General features: G+C 40.7%; 1 protein-coding gene across 1 annotated transcript in view; it reads left to right on the forward strand.

The window, feature by feature from the left end:
• Window positions 1–6611, forward strand: part of MET (MET proto-oncogene, receptor tyrosine kinase) — an 89994-nt gene extending 83383 nt beyond the window's left edge. Inside the window, exons 19-21 of the mRNA XM_066550548.1 lie at window positions 1190–1355; window positions 2249–2385; window positions 2519–6611. Of these exons, the coding sequence (XP_066406645.1) occupies window positions 1190–1355; window positions 2249–2385; window positions 2519–2729 (514 nt within the window). The 3' untranslated portion in view covers window positions 2730–6611. The remainder of the gene's footprint in view (window positions 1–1189; window positions 1356–2248; window positions 2386–2518) is intronic.
• The last annotated feature ends 12542 nt before the right edge of the window (window positions 6612–19153 follow it).

Genomic DNA, 19153 nt, shown 5'->3' on the forward strand with positions numbered 1-19153 from the left:
AGTCCCATGCACTGACTTCAACAGACCAGAGTTGTCCAGACAGAAACCTCATAAATTCAAGACAGGGAAATGTCATGTGCAGACACTGAGAGAGACAGGATCATTTAGCCTAGAGAAGGTTCAAGAGGATCTTATCCATATGTATAACTGATATGGTGGATTAAAGAAGAGGAAACCAGGTTCTTCTAAGTGGTGCACAAGGACAGGCCAAGAGGCAGTGGGCACAAAGTGAAATAGAGAAAATTGCATTTAAACATAATAGCGCTTTTATTGTACGGATGACCGAACACTGGCCCAGGTTGCCAGAGAGGTAGTGGAGTCCTTATCCTTGTAAATATTCAAAACTCACCTGGTCATGGTTCTGAGCAACCTGTAGAAGCAGACCCTTCTTTGAGCAGGGGAGATAGTGGTGAACTAAATGATCCTCAGGGGCCCTTCCAACCACACCCATTCTGTGACTGTGTGATGCTGTAAAGAAGCCCAAAAGGAAGTGCTTGCTGTGACTAGGTCGGCACATGTAAAGAAGGATAGGCCTGAAAATGCCCAGACCCACACTCTGTTTGTAGCAATGATACCATTTATCAGGACAAATACCAGGCTTAGGAGAAGCCAAGCTAAGGAGGCCTTCTGGTATGGCAGAGCCGTAACCCCAACAGAACTTTTGTTACACCATAATTTTCCCCCAGAATACACACCAAACTCATCCTTAGTTACAGGACTATGTTATTACATAAATAATATATACCAGTCACTGAGATAATGATGGACCCCTCCTTAACAAAATTGAAAGTAGAAAAGGTGATGCATTAACTTGGAAGTAAAAATGAGCAGGTTTTAGGGATACAGAAGAAAAAACAGCTGTGGAAGAAATGATGTAGAACTCAATCAGGATGTATAGGCTATTAGCAAAAATCTTTTTATACATAGCAATTGTTTTAAAATAGCTGTAATTCAAATTGTATTATCAAAACAATATCAGTAATTTCCTGAGTTCATTCACTGTGTTAAATGGGTGTCAAATATACTTTGCTGCACTTTTGTTTCAGTGTTACATTAGTTCATAGACGCCAAATAAAGTACTGCCATCCAAAGTCACAGTCTCAGAAATGCAAGTCAGTCATTATAATCCACCAACAAGGTTAAGTCTTGCCCACTCAGTTGCAAATAATATCTCTTGTCATTTCTCTAGGTTGGATGAAAAATTCACTGTCAAGGTTGCTGATTTTGGTCTTGCTAGAGATGTCTATGATAAAGAATACTACAGTGTGCACAATAAAACAGGAGCTAAACTGCCAGTGAAATGGATGGCTTTAGAAAGTTTACAAACTCAGAAGTTCACAACAAAGTCAGATGTGGTAATGTAGAAACATATTTGTATCACCTATTTATTTCTTGTATATTGCCTGAGGCATCTTTCTAGTATTTAATTAATGGAACAGCTCCAAATGAAAACTGATATTTGAATGTAGCTTTTGTTCACATAAGAACAAAAGAGTCTTTCTACATCCAGAAAGTGTATTTGTCCCAATCACTAAGCAAGAAGTTGTTGACCTGATTATATGTTACTGCTCAGGAAAGAATTAGGAGTTAAACCCTGTTCCAAGGGAAACTAAGAACATTCCAAGAAGCCAAGAACTCTGCTATAGGAGGGGCTCTGGAAAGCTTGACAGAACAGGTTAACTTGGAGACTCGTAAAAGTTAATAGTTCTCCAAAATACTTCATTTGCTTTATAAATATTTACTGGCTGCCTACAGCAATCTCTAGTATTACCTGGCCATGTACAAAGAAAAAATTGTTACAATGAAGTCATTGGCTGGATTGCTTTGTGGTTTAGCTCTCTGTTCAATCCAGATTCAGATTGACCTGTGATGCGTAGAATTTTCACCATGTATATTGTCTTCAGAACGTATTTACACGAAGTTCGTCAGATCATCAGTTCATGTAAACTGGCAGAGCTCCATTAACCTCAAAAGAAGTCTGCCAATTTATACCAGCAAAGTAGCAGGCCTATAGGCTTTTATTTTCTTTCATTTACTTAGTTGAGGTTCTCTGGCTCTTATTTATGTGGCTCCTCAAGTCCCTACAGCATTTATTAGCCCACTTAAAAGAAAGCTGAGTGCAGTAAAACAACTTTTCAAAGGGAAAATCCATGCAGTTGAACACTTAAATCTGTCAAACCATCTTCTAAAACAGGAATGCAAAGCCCTCCAACCCTTTAACTTTTTATTTATTTCTTTGTTTTCTTAGTGGTCCTTTGGTGTATTGTTATGGGAACTTATGACACGAGGGGCACCACCTTATCCTGATGTAAATTCTTTTGATATAACTGTTTACTTACTACAAGGAAGAAGGCTGCTGCAACCTGAATACTGCCCTGATCCACTGTAAGTAAACAGTTTGCAATGGCTTCTGCAAATGCTGCTGATTCTTCTGCTATAGTAATTGAGGAAAGAGAGAGTTGGTTTTTTTCTTTTTATGTGATTTCATAATTGAACACTTCTTCTATTTGAATGGCAGGTATGAAGTCATGCTGAAGTGCTGGCATCCGAAACCTGAGATGCGTCCAGCATTTTCTGAACTTGTTTCAAAAATATCAACAATCTTCTCCACTTTTATTGGGGAACACTATGTTCATGTCAATGCTACTTATGTCAATGTCAAGTCCATTGCTCCCTATCCTTCTCTTCTATCATCACAAGACAACACAGACGTGGACGTTGACACATGACGGGTATGTCTGAAATTAAGGAAAATCCATTCTTCGTTGTATGAACAAAAAGCAAAACATTTTGTCCACTAGTTTTTACTGCCCAGTCTTTGTGAGAACACTGTTGCACATGTTTATGTTGTTGCCCAAGTTGCACTAGTACAAGGACACAATATCATACCATTTAAGGATACAGGATTCCATAAACCATCACAGTAATTTCCAAGTATTTGGAGAATGCCATGAAAAGAAATGTGGTGTGCTACCCTCCAGAGTTAGTTCCCACAAACTGTCATTAATGTGTGCTCAGACCCTAGAACAAATGCTATGGAAGTAGAATATCAATCAGTATGGCTGGAAGGACTGTTTCTGTGCATGTACTTTAGGATAACGAACAGTGCTGAAATGGTTTTCACACAAAAGGCCAAGAAATGCATTGAGAATTACAGGAGTTTAAAATGTATTTTCATCCCACATGGGGAAAACTTTGGATTTTTGAACTACATCAACAAGGTTTCTAAGAACCTAGGAAGCCAAGATAGCAAGCCTCATGGTGTCTTAACAGAAATCAAAATCAAGAAATGGCGTGCAGTAAAATAAGTATAGAAAAGTATGACTGAGTAAGAACTGGGTGAGGAAGACCAAGACAAAACTGGAACTGAACCTGGCAAGGGATGCAAAGAATAACAGAAAGGGCTTCTACAGGTATGTTAACCAGAAAAGTAAGGCCAAAGGTTTTCCCTCTCTGTTAAACAGTGCTGGTGGATGAGGAGAAGCCTGAGTCCTCAGACTTCCCTCAGTCCTCAGACTTTCCTCAGTCTTCAATGGCAACATTTCTTCCCACACCTCTTGAAAGGATGGACAACAGGATGAGGACTGGGAGAACAAAGCCCCTCCCACTGTAAGTGAAGACCTGGTTCATGACTACCCAGGGAACCTGGATGTGCACAAGTCTATGGGACCTGATGAAATGTATCCCAGAGTTCCGAAGGAATTGGCCCTCACCAAGCTGCTCTCCATGATATTCAAAGAGTCTTGGCAGTCAGGGAAAGTCCCCGGTGACTGGAAAAGGGGACCAGTGTACCTATCTTTTAGAAGAGAACAAAGAACAACCCTGGGAAATACCAACCTGTCAGCCTCACCTCTGTGCTTGGGAAGGTCATGGAACAGATCCTCCTAGAAGGCACATGATGGACAGAGCAGTCCTTCACCAGGATTCAAGACACCAGCACAGCTTCGCCAAGGGCAAGTCCTCCCCGACCAGCCTAGTGGCCTTCTATGATGGAGTGACTACACCAGTGGAAAAGGGGAGGTGTACAGATGTCATCTACCTGGGCTTCTCTAAGGTTTTTGTCACAGCCCCCTACAACCTCCTCTCTGAACTGGATAGAGATGGATTTGATGGGTGGACTGTTGGATGGTTAAGAAGTTGTTTGGAGAGCACATCCAGAGGATAGACGTCAATGGCTCAGAGTCCCAATGGCCATCAGTGACAGGTGGTGTCTCTCAGGGGTCAGCACTGGGACCAGTGTTATTTAATCTCTTCTTAATGACACAGACAAAGGCACGAATGCACACTTGGCACATTTTCAGATGACACCAAGCTGAGAGGTGCAGTTGACACACCTGAAGGATGGGATGCCATCGAGAGGGACCTGGACAAGCTCAAGAAGAGAGCTGGTGAGAATGCCATGAGTTTTAACAGGACCAAGGGCAAGGTGCTGCAGCTGGGTCAGGGCAACCCCTGTATCATCACAGGTTTGGGGATGAACAGATCCAGAGCAGCCTTGCCAAGAAGGACTTGGGGTGCATGAGAGGCTGCACTGAGCAGGCAAAGTGCCCTCCCAGCCCAGAAAGCCAATTGCATCCTGGGCTGCATCAAGAGCAGCGTGGCCAGCTGGTCAAGGGAGGGGATTCTGCCTCTTCTCCACTCTGGTGAGACCCACCTGGAGTGCTGCATCCAGCTCTGGGGGCCCATCCCAGGAAGGATATCAATCATCAACCATGATGATTAGAGAGTTGGAGCACCTCTCCAGTGGGGAAGGGCTGGGAGAACTGGAATTGTTCAGCCTGGAAGAGAGAAGGCTTTGGCATGACCTAATTGCAGCCTTCCAGTACCTGAAGGGAGCCTGCAGGAAAGATGGAACAAAGACTATTTACAAAGGCATGTAGTGACAGAAAAAAGGGGAATGAGTTTAAACTGAAAGACAGTAGGTTTAAATTAGATATTGGGAAAAAATTCTTTACTGTGAAGGTGGTGACACACTGGAACAGGTTGTCCAGGGAAGTTGTGGATGCCCCATCCCTGGAATTTTCAACATTAATCAATATACCCACAGCAGAGGGGCTGGAACTATATATAATCTTCAAGGTCCCTTCCAACTTGGGCCATTCTATGATTCTCTGATTCTATGTCTTACCAGTTCTCTGGTATAGTCAGACGGTACAAAAAACAAAGGGAAAATCATCTAGCTTAAAGCATTCCTAGTGTCAACATTATTCCAACATTCAATCATTTATTTGAGTCAAACAGTCTACAGCAACAGATCTCTTGCTGAAAAATGAAAAGCCTCCATTTCTTTCAATAAACAGTGAATCACTCTGGGAACTAAAACTTGAAGGCTGCTGTCTGGTGAGTCACTTGCTGAGCAGCTGAAGCTCTGCCACCTACCCTTGGGTAGTGCTACTAACAAAGGTGAGCAATGAGCAGAGGTATTGCAGTCTGCCCTGACCTAAAAAGACCCCACCATTGCAGGCATATCAGTAACTTCTTCATACCAACCCTGAAGAGCAGAGAAGACTGATCAAAAGAAGAAATGGCTTCAGGCCCTCTTTACTCTCTTCTTGGATCACACAACCCAGTGAATTATCTACTTTTGATGCTAAGTTATGACCAGAGAAACAATTTTGAAAAGAGATAGTAAATAAAACTTCTATTCATTAGGGAAGAGTACTATAACTTTAGGGCAAACATCACATGTCATTTCTGTTCCTGTGGAATTCTGTGCATACTACTGTATAGTTTGTTTAGAATAGAATAGAACTGGGTTTGCTGGTGTAAACACATAAAGTATTCTATTTTTATATTAAAAAAAAAAGTTTATTTTTAATGACATTTACAAAGTTTGGTTAGGCCACAAAATACTGCACTGTGAACATTTCAGAAAACGTATGTCAATGTGTCAATGTACATGATTCATAAACTGTAGCAACCTTAAGAAATACTGTGTAAATATTAAAAAGGAAAATAACTGACTGTAAACACACTCCACCCTAAGTATAATATCTGCATTGCTGCAGGCCAACCATTTTAAGATCTTCAAAGAGAGGTAATGCAGATAAAGAACTGATATTAGGGAGATATATTGTTCTTAGGAGACTGTGTAATAACTGAAAGATTTATAATGAGGGCAGAGTGTGTAGGCAAGCTATGAGCAGATAATATTGTATTGTGTTTCATCACCACTTTCATTTCAGAAATGAACTTTCATGTCTGCTGAGAGTGATACTAATTGTAGATTGCTCAAGGACAAAAGGCTTTGCTGCAGGCAAAAAGAAATCATCTCTATGGTTGTTAAAACAGCTAAGGAAGTTTATGACACAAAGATTTGGAGAAGTTACTCCAAACTTGTACCTACATGCTTAAGGAACGCTGCAATGTGAAACAGAGGACATTTTTACTATTTATGAACTTTTGCTTAATAAAGTTAATGTTGTGTCTGGGACACTTGTAAGAATATGTGATTCTGGTAAGATTTGATGTTAGTAAGTTCATATATCAGCAAAGAGCTGAATGGTACTTATGTTTATAGTTGTTGTCATGACCGAATAAACATGTTATTAAAATGAATTATTGTAATAATTGTAATATTGTAATAAAAACTGTTAAACTGACAAGTTTAACTGACAAGTCCATATGCTTCTTCTGATTACCATGGGAAGAGAGGGGAAAAAACTCTGAAATCTAAAAATAGAGAGTGCGGCAATAAATCAAACACAGAGTTTTTGAGTTACACAGAGTTAATCAGCCTCCTAGTCATACCTGCGTCAGAGAAAGATACCAAATATTTGTTGTCAACAACTATAGCATAGTTTGTTTGAATAGGAAGCCTCTTGCCTAAGCACAGGCTCCACCCATGCAGAGCCTTACAATTCTTGAGTTGAGGTGGCATTTGAAGCCTGAAATTTTGCTATCACAAGGAGTACCTGCATGACCCAACAAGGATGCCAGCACTTGCGTTTGGTATCCAAGTCCCTGATCAGTCAGAATCCACAAGAAATTTCAATTACCTGAATCTGTGTCCCTCAGGGTCATCCATCCCATGTTTCATGTCTGTGAGGTGTTTTGTATCTGTGAGAAAAATCCATGGGGCTCTTGGTTCTTCTGGAGCAAGAGGAGCCTGCCCCACACATTTCCTCCCAGTTAAATGAGATGTCTCCCACTGAATTCACAAGTTCTCTTTCATGAAGTGTATTTTAAGTGGGTATCCCACAAACACTGCAATACACACCGTCCTGTGCCTCTCTAAGTCAGATCCTTCACACTTATTTCTCCAGTGTTTTATCTCAGGGGAACATTTTGTACTTAACTCACTCAAGAATATTTCAATGCACATCATCTCATGGACAGCAGGCTGAACATGAGCCAGTGTGTGCCCAGGTGGCCAGGAAGGCCAATGGCATCCTGGCCTGGATCAGCAATAGTGTGGCCAGCAGGACCAGGGTAGTGATTCCTTTCCTGCACTCAGCACTGGTGAGGCCACACCTCGAGTGCTGTGTCCAGCTCTGGAGGTTTAGGAAGGATGCTGAGATGTTGAAATGTGTCCAGAGAAAGGCAACAAGGCTGGTAAAGGGTCTGGAACACAAGTCCTGTGAGGGGCAGCTGAGGGAGCTGGGGTTATTAAGTCTGGAGAAGGCTCAGGGGAGACCTTATCACTCTACAACCACCTGAAAGCAGGCTGAGCCAGGTGGGGGTTGGCCTCTTCTCCCAGAGAACCAGAGACAGGACAAGAGGACACAGTCTTAAGCAGGGCCAGGGGAGGTTTAGGTTGGAAGAAGGTCTTCACAGAGAGTGATTGGGCATTGGAGTGGGCTGCCCAGGGAGGTGTTGGAGTCACTGTCCCTGGAGGTGTTTTAGAAAAGACTGCGTGAGGCACTCAGTGCCATGGCCTAGTTGACAAAGTGGTGTTAGGTCATAGGTTAGACTTGATGATCTCAAAGATCTCCAACCTAGTTAATTCTGTGATTTCAACTGATTAAAAACAGTATTTGTATGCCCTTGTCAATTCAAAATATCAGAAAAACCCAACATCAAAACACATTTTTTCCAGACACATTTACTTCTTAACAAAAAATATATATACACAGTTTTACCTCCAAGTATATTTCAGGGAAAAGTTCAGACTTGATGATCTCAAGAGGTCTCTTCTAACCCTAAAGATTCTTTTATTCTGTGAAAAATGCATTGAAAATAGTAGCTAAGAATGAAAACATTCTGCTATGTCACAAGACTGAACCATTTTTATTCTAATTATTTACATTTAATTTACTTTCCAATAAATGTTCAGGATTTCCCTGGTTTAAAACCTCAGAATCTCTGAGGTTTTAAAACAGTCTGCTGTTAATACCAGGGTCTTCAATCTAAACCAGCATAACACACAGTCAAATGATGGTCTGAACTTAAATACCAGATTTGTAACACATTCCTCTGATTACTTCTCATGATTTCTCAGGGATGCTATATATTGCACTTATGAAAGGGTCAACAGAATCACAAGCTTCCCATGCTCAGTTTTTCATCCTAGTAATTTTGATTATACCAGGTACACAGTGCAGCAGATCTGCAGCTGACTTAACACTGGCAGGCTTCCCACCACAGGAATATCAACAGTGGATGAGGCCCATGGCCAAAACATTGCATAACAGATACCCTACACAAAAGCCAAGAGACTGAAAAATAGGCAGGGATATCCTCACCCCACAGAAATTTTCCTGTTGATTTTACACCAACTTTTTGAGTGCACTATTAATTTAGCCATTGAGAGTCATTTGCCTCTATTTAGGAAGACTTTTATTCCATTGAGAGTAACTTGCCTCTATTAAGGAAGATTTTTAATACATCCACCAATATGAAAGGTTTCCAAAACAAAGGAAAATGGTACACAGTACCACTGGGTTGCTAAGGCTTAGCATATTGCTAATTTTCTGTCTCTGGTGTTAAAATCAGTCATGAAGAAGAGACCTACATGTCTTATGTAAATAAATTATGAGGTTGCAGTGGCATAAACAGTACATGTGAGAAACTGTAAAGGGGCCTCAAAATAATTTTATACCTAAAGATGAAACTCCCCCTTCAGAAATTTGATTTCTGGAATTCAGCCATAATATTATATCAGAAGAAAAGGTCATAGTAGATAAATGAAATAGAAATCATAATAGGTTTTTTACTCACTAAGCAAAACGTCTATTCCTGAAAATTCCAATTTCCATTCTTTTTAACAAGCAGGTCATGAACTGAGTATTCCGAGCATGAAAGAAAGACACAGGAAATCTTAGGATTGTGCCAAACTGATTAGTAAAAACATTTACAAGAAATTGTGATCTCACAGACAGCAGGGAGAACTCAGAACAACTTTATTGACTTAACAGACACCAGCCCAGTGGAAATCAGTCTCTCACTCCAGAACTGTTCTCTGACACTAAACCTGAATTTTCCTTTTGCAATCCCCATCCATCTGCTAACACTACAGGAGCATTTTTCCAGTGAGGATACCAAAAGAGTCTTTCTGATTAAGGCTAAGCACTTGTAGCCACTCCATGACCTCTTGGGGGACAGAAGAGAAAAGATTTCTGTTTTGTAAGAGAATCTGCTTCTCTGGGTGCTGTTACTATTAATTTTGGTGCTTTTTTTTCAAGAGCCAGCAGCCTCCTCAATACACCCAATGTCTGGGAGAGACCCTCAGCAGAAGGTAAATCCTTGCCATATTCAGCCCAGGAGGACCCTCTGGTTTGCATGTGCTTTTCTGTTTCAGCAGGAAGTACTTTGGTGCAGCCTGGTGCCATTTGGAGGTTCATCCCTTTCTTACATGCACTACAATTTAACAGGGAATTCATCCTTGCTCGGGCCTCTGAGGCTCCAGGCATTCCTACAAACACCATGCATTAACACTTGCCAGGTTCTAATTATCAAGCACACAGTGAGACCCTCTCTGGCACAAATGACAGTTGAATATCCTCCTTTAGGATGTGAAAAATGTTATTGCCAAAAACTTAAGGGTGCATGACCAAACATGGATACCTCAGCTGCCAGGAGGCTGCAGCTCACTGGGGCAGTTGGCATGCTTTGCAAGTGTGACAAAACTGAATGCAAATGCTAAAAATAGAGCTTGAAATTTAATTAGGAAGGGAAAAAAAAGCCCTCCAGACAACAGTGGTATATTCTCTATCTTGTGTGGCTCAATATAAAATAAAGGGAGTTTAAGAAAGACAGTGGGGCTGCAGCCTGTTGGAGTTCATGGTGGGGAATTGATGGCAAACATGTGGGAAGATGTGACAATACATACACCCTCGTCAGCAAGTGCAACATAACAAGGAGTCAGTCACATCCAAGTCCAATTGCATGTTATCAGTTTCTTTAAGCAAACCTTAGAAGAGGAGACTGCTACAGGAATGACAACCACCATCAGAAGTTAAAAACACTTTGACCATGTGATTTTTGCATTTTGTAGAGAAATGTAATTAAATTAATAGCTTCTTCACTCATTGTCAGTTACTGGAAATGTACCTATTGAAATTACCTGGTCTATTAAATCACTAGCCATGCCTATGTGATATATCTGCCACCTGTTTACAAGAACTGCAACAGCATTGAAACATTTCCCTCAAAGGTCAACAGCTCAATAACTGTAAAAATGCTCCAGCACTGCCGTGTCCTCCATATGGCTTTGAGCACCAATATGTTGCAGCTATTGTCAGAATTTTCAAACAGTAGCTCTGAATCAGATGGGAAGAGGGTAAAGAATTGTCAGACCCATGCAATTCCCATGAATTATATCACTGAAGTGATGAAAACAAACTCACCTTATGGAAAGGTGAGTTTGTTTCATACAAACATTTCATACACCTGACCTGTTGTATGAAATGCAGGTAAACAAAAGGCAGACAACAAAAGGTAAGCAAATGTCAGAACTACTTCTACTTCTTTTTATGAATATTGTTTACTCAAAAATATCCTGAAAAAATACCTGTACATCTGTAATAACAGTGATAAAATACATTTGCTAGGAATCTTATTATTAATTTGCATCAGCTGGATTTTCTTAAGGCCATCACAAAAATACAAAGTAAATTATTTTAAAGTATGTTTAAATCTATATCATATATCTAGGAGCTTCAAAATGTATCTGCCAATTCATTTGGATAAATGAAGGGAATTCTTTTCTATTGGCCATTCTGGGCACTTTGAAATAGGTTTTGTGTCTTTGCCTCTAGTATCTTCACACTACTGGAGGTTCTGTGCACAAATACCTACCTGATATTATTCTCTGTAGATAATTTTAAATAGGAAGATAAGTCTGGATGGTGATGAACAATATGTTTCTATTATTACTACTGTGATGAACAAATCATTATTGACACAGCACTTCTCTCAAGATTCCCTTCCAAAGTCCTTATAGTACTTACCATAAAATTTATGTAGTTGTATCTTTTACTGCATAAAATAGTGAATGGTGTTAAAATAGTAACTTCATTGCAGGGAAAGTCGTGTCCATGAAGGTTAATGGTCCATACTGAAAAGCCAATAACAAATGTCTTTGCTTAATGAAATGCTTGGTTTAGATCCTATTTTTCATATTGTACTTCTGCACTAGTCTGCCAAGCAGATAGTATAAAACAGACTCATGACTCATTCATAAAGTACAACATACAGGATCAACACTCTGGTATTTTCAACCTGAATTCAAATCAACAAGGTCTCATTTCAGTAAAAAAAAAGCCAACAAAAACCAACTCACCAAACTTCCTTTATCACTTGAATGAGAATATAGAAACTTTGTCCATCATTTCTACATTCAGCCACAATCAGGAAATTATAGACTGCAAGAAAATTAAAGGATTTTACTGCTCAAGGTATCCAACACCATTTTCTACAAGTTTAATGCCACTCCTCCCCACCACTCTTACTAATACCCCTAAATAGCTAGGTCAAATTTTATGAGGAGTAATTTTAAAAGCTGGAAGAGCTAAAATAATAAGATCTCTCTGGAAAAAAGCCATCTGTTTGAAGTGCTCAACTGCAAGATCTGAAACACTTCCCAGCATTTTTTCACTTCCCAGATGTACTTGCTGCAAGTTCCAAATATCTGAGCATGAAGTGACAGATTTGCACAGTTGCAAGGGAACTTCTGTTCAGTCGTAAAGCACAACTGAGCAGTAAGCTGTCAGATACAGGGGATCTGAACAAGGAGGGCTGCTGCTTTGACTTATCTATGTTTTGCCATGCCAGTGCTGTGTTCTTCATGTATGTGAAAGGTATCCACAAATGCAGACACTTATGTTGTGGAGTGGGTTTTCCTCAGGTACAGATTGCATATATATTACATCTTCCCACAGAGCCAAGCTACACTTAGAGAACATGAGAGATATTCCTCCACCTACAATCATTTTTAACTAAAGACAAGGGAAAAACTGATAAAAAAGCTGTTGAAAAAGCATCAAATCCATCCTACCTCTGTGATCAGCTAACATCAGTACACTGTTCAACATGCAGGAACTAACCAGTAATGCAGATCACAGCATACAGCTCAAAAATCAATCACTCTTAGGAAGACTTGTTAAGGAAATTATTAGCAAAATTATTTGTGTTTAGGAAATACTGGTATAAGTGTCTTCATAAAAGCCTCCTTGTTTCCATTGATGATGCTTCTAATCAAACACTCCTCTGATTAAACAGCTAATGACAATTTCAGCCTGCTATGATAATGCATAGTGCCAAGGCCTGAGGAGGAAAGCTGACCAGAGACTTCACAGAAAGAACCAATTTTATCTCCCTTTTTGGTGATACAAGTTTTCATTTATTATAATGAATACTACTACCTAGCTTGGAGAGAGTGCTTTTCATAAATACATTTCAAAGCACCTGCACAGAAATACAGGGCTGGAAGATGTGTCAGATTATTTGGTCCAACCCATGTCACTAAGGGTAGACACACTTAATGTTTGCCTTGGCAAACATTTGTCTAATATTTTCTTTTAAAAATCACTTGTACAAGCTACAAGGATTTCAAGGTTTCATTATTTTTATAGTGAAAGAAGTTCTCCTGGATTTCTTTTCTAAACCTTTCTCACTTGGTATGAGACCCATATCCTTCTTTTTGCCCCAACACTGGCTACATAGTCAACAAACAACTGTCAGGTTATCTATAGAAAAAAAATTAAGCAAAGATGCCCCATCCTAATCTCTGTTTTTCTCAGATTAAAAAGCTCTTTTCATCCCTTAGTCATAGCCTTTATTTTCTTAACATATTAAGTTTCTTCTTGCTGGTTCTTCCCAGTCTATCTTTATTTCTTTCCCTCTAAAGTGTGGTGCCAAAGATAAACTCGGTACTCTCAGAATGTACCACTTTATAGAGTGATTAGGTCAGCAGCTGCGTTGCTCATGGCTAAACTAAGTCACCAATAATATAACCAAGGTTGTCTGGACAAACAACATACTGCAGCACATTACGTGCTTAGAGGTTTTTTCCCACAAACAGATTGAGAAATGTGGCTCTAGGTGCAAACAAGGCAAATAAGTAACTTGCCTGAGGATCTTTCTGGTCATACAAGTTAGATGGGTCTGCAATACACTGAGTCCTCTTTTTTATAAGTCTATATCCTACTTTTGTCTTGAGATGATGTCCCTCCCCTAACTCATTCTCTTGTGATTACCTTAGTTGAACCACTGCACTCAGGAAAGCTGCTCCAAGAGGACAACTTTTAACCAAGGAGCTACAGCAAAGCCAGGAGCAGGAGCTGAAGTTAGTTGGAACCCTAATCCTGCATACCTTAGCCTGCATTAAAAGAATATTACATTCATTTTACATAATATATATTTTTAATACATATGTATTTAGTGGTTTCACACTTCCTTTGTCTCTATTTTAACTAATTTTGATCCATTAACTTTGAATAACTTGCATAATCCAGCCAGGCAATACCAACAAATGAGACACCTCTGGCTTCTAAAAAGGAGCTGTACAAAAAGGAATTTCTTGAGCACTTATTCATGGATGTGTCAGGCAGAAAACAGGCCAGATTCAGGAAGCAGAGCAAAGCTAAGAGCACAATAGAGACATTGTTCATGGTGTAATAGGGAGTTATGATATTTGGAAAGATGGAAACATTAGACTTGGGTAGGTGAGGGAGGAGGTGCACTGAAGCACATTTGCAATGTTATACCAGCCCTCCTGCCACTCTCTCCCTCATGCCAAACCTGATGCATGGGAAAAATGCCCAAGGACCCCGGGAGGTGTCTCCTTCTGACCAGGGCTCTCTGAGGCCACTGACCCTGACAGAGAACTCTGTGAGACTGCAGCCAGTGGGCAAGGGATGAAGTTCTCTCAAACTCCTGAGAGAAGCTGATTCTTCAGCAGTGCTTACACACATATTGGTAATGGCATGTTCTGTACAAAGACTGGCACAGCAGTTAAAACTCACAGGCAAGCTCATTGAACATCAGCTCCCTCTACTGTAAATACGATGGGATGTGTTCTTCTGCCACCCCAGAGCTCCCCAAAATGCTCAGGTTTGACAAAAGTACTGCTCTGCAGCACTGGAAAAATGGATCCTACAGAACTGGCAGACAGAAAGACAGCACAGATTTTTCTTTTCAGTTTTTGTGGTTATGATAATTGAGTTTTCAGTCTTCTTGTATATCCATCTTATATATATCCATCTCTAGTTTGTCTCAAAACTAGAATAAATTTCATGATCTTAATCCAATATCTTACAAACAACTGTAGGCTACAGTCTACAGAACAGTCTGCTGCAGTAACTGCAGTCCTGCCTTTATTACTCACAATATTAATTTCTGACAGAAAATGTAATGGCGTGGACCCTAACCTCTGCTGATCATTTTCCTAATTATGATGTTTTGTCTTCCTGAAAAGGTTAAAATTCTAACAAGTCTCAATATCTGATGGCTGTGTCCATCTGTACTGAGGGCTATTCTTGGTTCCAGCAGAAATCAGAGACATTTGCAGCACAGCTCAGTAACATAGCTCCATTAATTGATAAGATTTACTCAAAAGTATTACTTGAAAGGACAGAAATATTTGCTCAGACCAGACTGAATTAAATTAATAGTTTAAACATAAAAATACAAGAGGCTGGCTTTTTAAAGAGAAACAGAAATATTTTTTGTTTTGAAATTGACCTTATTTTTTAATGTTAGACTAAACAAAAGTTTAATTTCAGATTAAACCAGTGCTCATGGTTTTTCTCAGCATGAAATCCAATTAAATGATCAAAGTATCAAAAGTCAGCCAAGAGATCAACAAAGATGAGGGCAGCAGAGAGGCTATCCAAGAATGGATAGTCAGAGCCTGTAGTAAAATCTTTGTGTAATGGAAAGCAAAGACACAAGATCAGAAAGAATCCAAACATCCAGAGAAGGGATCAATAGCCTATCCATGAAAATGGCTCATTTATTGATTACAAAAAGGAGAAGGAAGGTGTTAAAGTTGTAAGACAGGGATAGAGAGCTGAGTGCTGAGACTCCAGTTTGCTTGGATGTTGAAGAACAAAGAAGAATATGAAAGAGTGAACAGATGAAAATATGATCAAGGAAGGTTAGCTCAGAGGAAAAGGACGCATCAAGGGGATAGGCTGAAAGCACTGAAAGAGCACTGAAAGCCAGCAAGTGTTTCCAAGTAAGGAACCTGAGAGACACACAGAGCTGCCCTAGACAGTAGGAGAAAGGGACAGGAGGCATGTCTGACAAGCATGGGTTGGAGAGATTTCAAAAAATCTCTCAAAAATTCTCATGGCATCCTTCTAATATGCTGTAGTGCAGATGGTCACATCTCATCCTTAGCCATGGGCCTCTAGAGTCCCCAAAGACAGATAATGAGAGAACAGGGATAAAAAGCAGAAAGTCAGTTTGATCAACTTAATGCCTACTTTGTGCCATTCCTTTGATAGGAACGGAATAGTCAAAGCAGATAAAGCTGCTTTGAAATAGGAATTGACAAAATATAGCAAGTACATGAGTGGAACTTTATCAGAATTATGCCAGAACTCATTAATCTGTATCACAGTAATGGTGTTACTTTAAAGTTAACACTAGTATTTCAAAGCAAAAGGTCTTCTGGATCTCTAGCAACTCCCTGAAAACCCTTTACAGCTAATCAGTATCATTGCTTCAAAGGAAATTAAACTGTCTCCACCCAGTAACTCCAGTGGCATTTGATCTACAATTGGCTTGAAGTTAAAAATTAATTACCCTTCCAACATATTGATTACATGACTATAAATATAAAAGCAGCAGCCCAGAACAATGTACACTGACCCTCTGTTGAAACAGCATGTTTGTTTTCAAAAGGAGCTAATTAAGACAAGCTCCCGAGAAGAGGAGCAGAAAAACTAAAACCAACATTGCCATCTAGTGCATTGCTGGGGTCAGAGCATCACACAGAACCGCATCATTCTTTATTTCACTATTTCCTCATGCGAACGGAAAAGGACTGGTAAATTAATGCCACACTCTATTTGCCTGAGGTCCCGAGGTGGGGAATATATAACTTTCAGGCAAAGACAGTCTTACATCATATTTACATTTGTATCATAGTAAAACCTCACAGTTAAATCTACTTAGTAGATTTAACTACTGACTGGGAATTACCTGAAACAAATAAAGGTTTACACTGACATTTATTCTCAGGTTCTAAATAATTTTGTTTCAAAACAGCTACGCTGAAATATTTTTGTTATTTTTAGATGTTATCTAGGCTGAGAGAGGAGTTGTTCAGCCTGGAGAAGGCTCCAAGGAGAGTTTACAACATCCTTCCAGTATCTGAATGGGCCTACAAGAAAGCTGGAGAGTGACTTTTTATAAGGTATGGAGTGACAGAAAAAGGGAGAATGGCTTTAAACTGATAGAGGGTATGTTTAAGTTAGATATCAGGAAGAAAGTATTTACTGTGAGAGTGATGAGACAATGGAACAGGTTACCCAGAGAAGCTGTGGATGCTCCATCCCCACAAGTGCTGAAGGCCAGGCTGGATGGTGCTTTGAACAACCTGCTCTGGTGGAAAGTAGCCCTGATCACTGCAGGGGCAGGCAAAGAGGGGAGAGAGGGTGCAACTAGGTGATCTTTAAGGTCTTTTCCAATCCAAGTTATAATCTTTATAATATGCACTAAAAGAGATAAAAATTTCTGCATATGTTTCAAAGCTTTTTATTAGAATCACAGAATATGCTGAGTTGGAAGGGACCCACAAGGATCATCAAAGTTGAACTCCTGGCCCTGCACAGGACAACCTCAAGAATCACACCATGTGTCTGAGAGCATTGTCCAAATGCTTCTTGAACTCTGTCAGGCTGGGGCTGTGGCCACTTCCCTGGGGAGCCTGTTCCAGTGCCCAAACACCTTCTGGGTGAAGAATCTTTTCCGAATATACAACCTAAACCTCCCCTGACTCAGTTTCATGCTGTTTCCTCAAGTCCTGTGACTGGTCACAAGAGAAAAGAGATCAGTATCTGCCCTTCCTCTTCCCCTCATGAGGAAGTTGTATCTGCAATGAGATCTCCCTTCAGTCTTCTCCAGGCTGAACAGACCAAGTGACCTCAGCCACTCCTCATACAGCTTCCCCTCAAGGCCCTTCACCTTCCTCGTGGCCTCCTTTGGATGCTCTCTCATAGCTTTGTATCTTTCTTACACTGTGGCATACAGAACTGCCCAGAATATTCAAGGTGAGGCTGCAGGAGTGCAGAGCAGAGCAGGACAATTCCCTCCTTTGCCTGGCTGGTGATGCTGTGCCTGATGCACCCCAGGACATGGGAGGCCCTCCTGGCTGCCAGGGCACTGCTGGCTCACATTCAACTGGCCATAGACCAGGACCCCCAGGCCCCTTTCTGCAGCACAGCTTTCCAGTCTCTCATTCCTCAGTCTGTACCTACATCCGGTGCTCCCTTTCAGACAGACAGAACACAAATTCGGCTCCCTTCTCCCAAAATCCTATACAGTCCTCCCACTGTATCTAGCATCATACTTGGCCCTTTACACTACATTAAAGTACATTCATTGTCAGCTTTTAATATAGACTGGCTTAAACTACAAAAGGGACCCTAAAATTAAGGCTGTATATCCTGCAGCAGGAAAAGAAAGATTACAATCTCCATGCCAATTGCCTCAGATTCCCTTCTACCCTAAGGACTCATATTTCACCGGGGTTTTTTGTACCTATAGCCTGGTATCACTAATCTTTAATCCATAAAATATAGTGTCAGGCACGTCTCAGTTGACATTGGGCACACAGATGTGTGCAGCATGCACAGAAGTCAAGCACACATCCTTCAGACTTTGCAGCTTTATTCATCAGCTTCTCCCTGACATCAGGGGAACTAGTCCATTGACATTCACTGAAAACACTTCACTATTTGTTTTGGTTTCCCTTTTGTTTTGTTTTGTTTTGGTTGGCCAAGAGAAACTCCTGTAAATGTTAAAACATAAAACCCTTACTATGACATGGACCTGGCCCATTTTAGTCCATTCCTCTCCACCTTGTGCCGTGGGCAGGATCAGGTCCTTGCCACTGTCTTTCCCAGCCTCTGCCATGAGCAGGGCTGGTCACCAGCCAGTGACCCCACCAGCCTGTCCACCATACACACAACTAAACCCCAATTTTGCCAGGTTTAGAGAGCTGCAACAGACTTTCATGACTCAATCAGGGTTTATTAACAGACCATTTGAAAAATCCTTCCCTGGAACACAGCCCACAACAAGAGACAGGCTATATTGCATGGAAACTGTGAAGGGCAATGTGCTGTAAGAAAAAAAAAAAAAAAAGAGATCTGCTTCCCTTTTCTCCCCACCTTCCCATTTCCCCACTCCTTTCCTAGGTGTTCTCTATCTTCCCTGGCTCCCAGGAGAATCCCCAGCAGACAAGGCAGCGAGCAATGGTGGAATCAGCAGTCTGATGTGGCTCAGAGCAAAGACTGTGACTAAAAGGAACGTAGAGCTAAACCCAGAAACAAGTGGCAATGAAGGGCTAAAACTACCAGAAATTAACACATACAGCTCCAACCATCATGTACTGCCCAAGGGGATGGCCAGAAAACCATGTGTGATGACACAAGTTGCATGAGGAAGCTGTACTCAGTTACAGCAGTTCTGTGTGTGAGCTCAACCAGGTTTAGAAACAGCTCTCCATGTCACCATGCCAGCAAGCAGCACAGGAAGGCAG

The sequence above is a fragment of the Molothrus aeneus genome, chromosome 5 (assembly GCF_037042795.1).
Source record: "Molothrus aeneus isolate 106 chromosome 5, BPBGC_Maene_1.0, whole genome shotgun sequence".
Classification (NCBI taxonomy): domain Eukaryota; kingdom Metazoa; phylum Chordata; class Aves; order Passeriformes; family Icteridae; genus Molothrus; species Molothrus aeneus.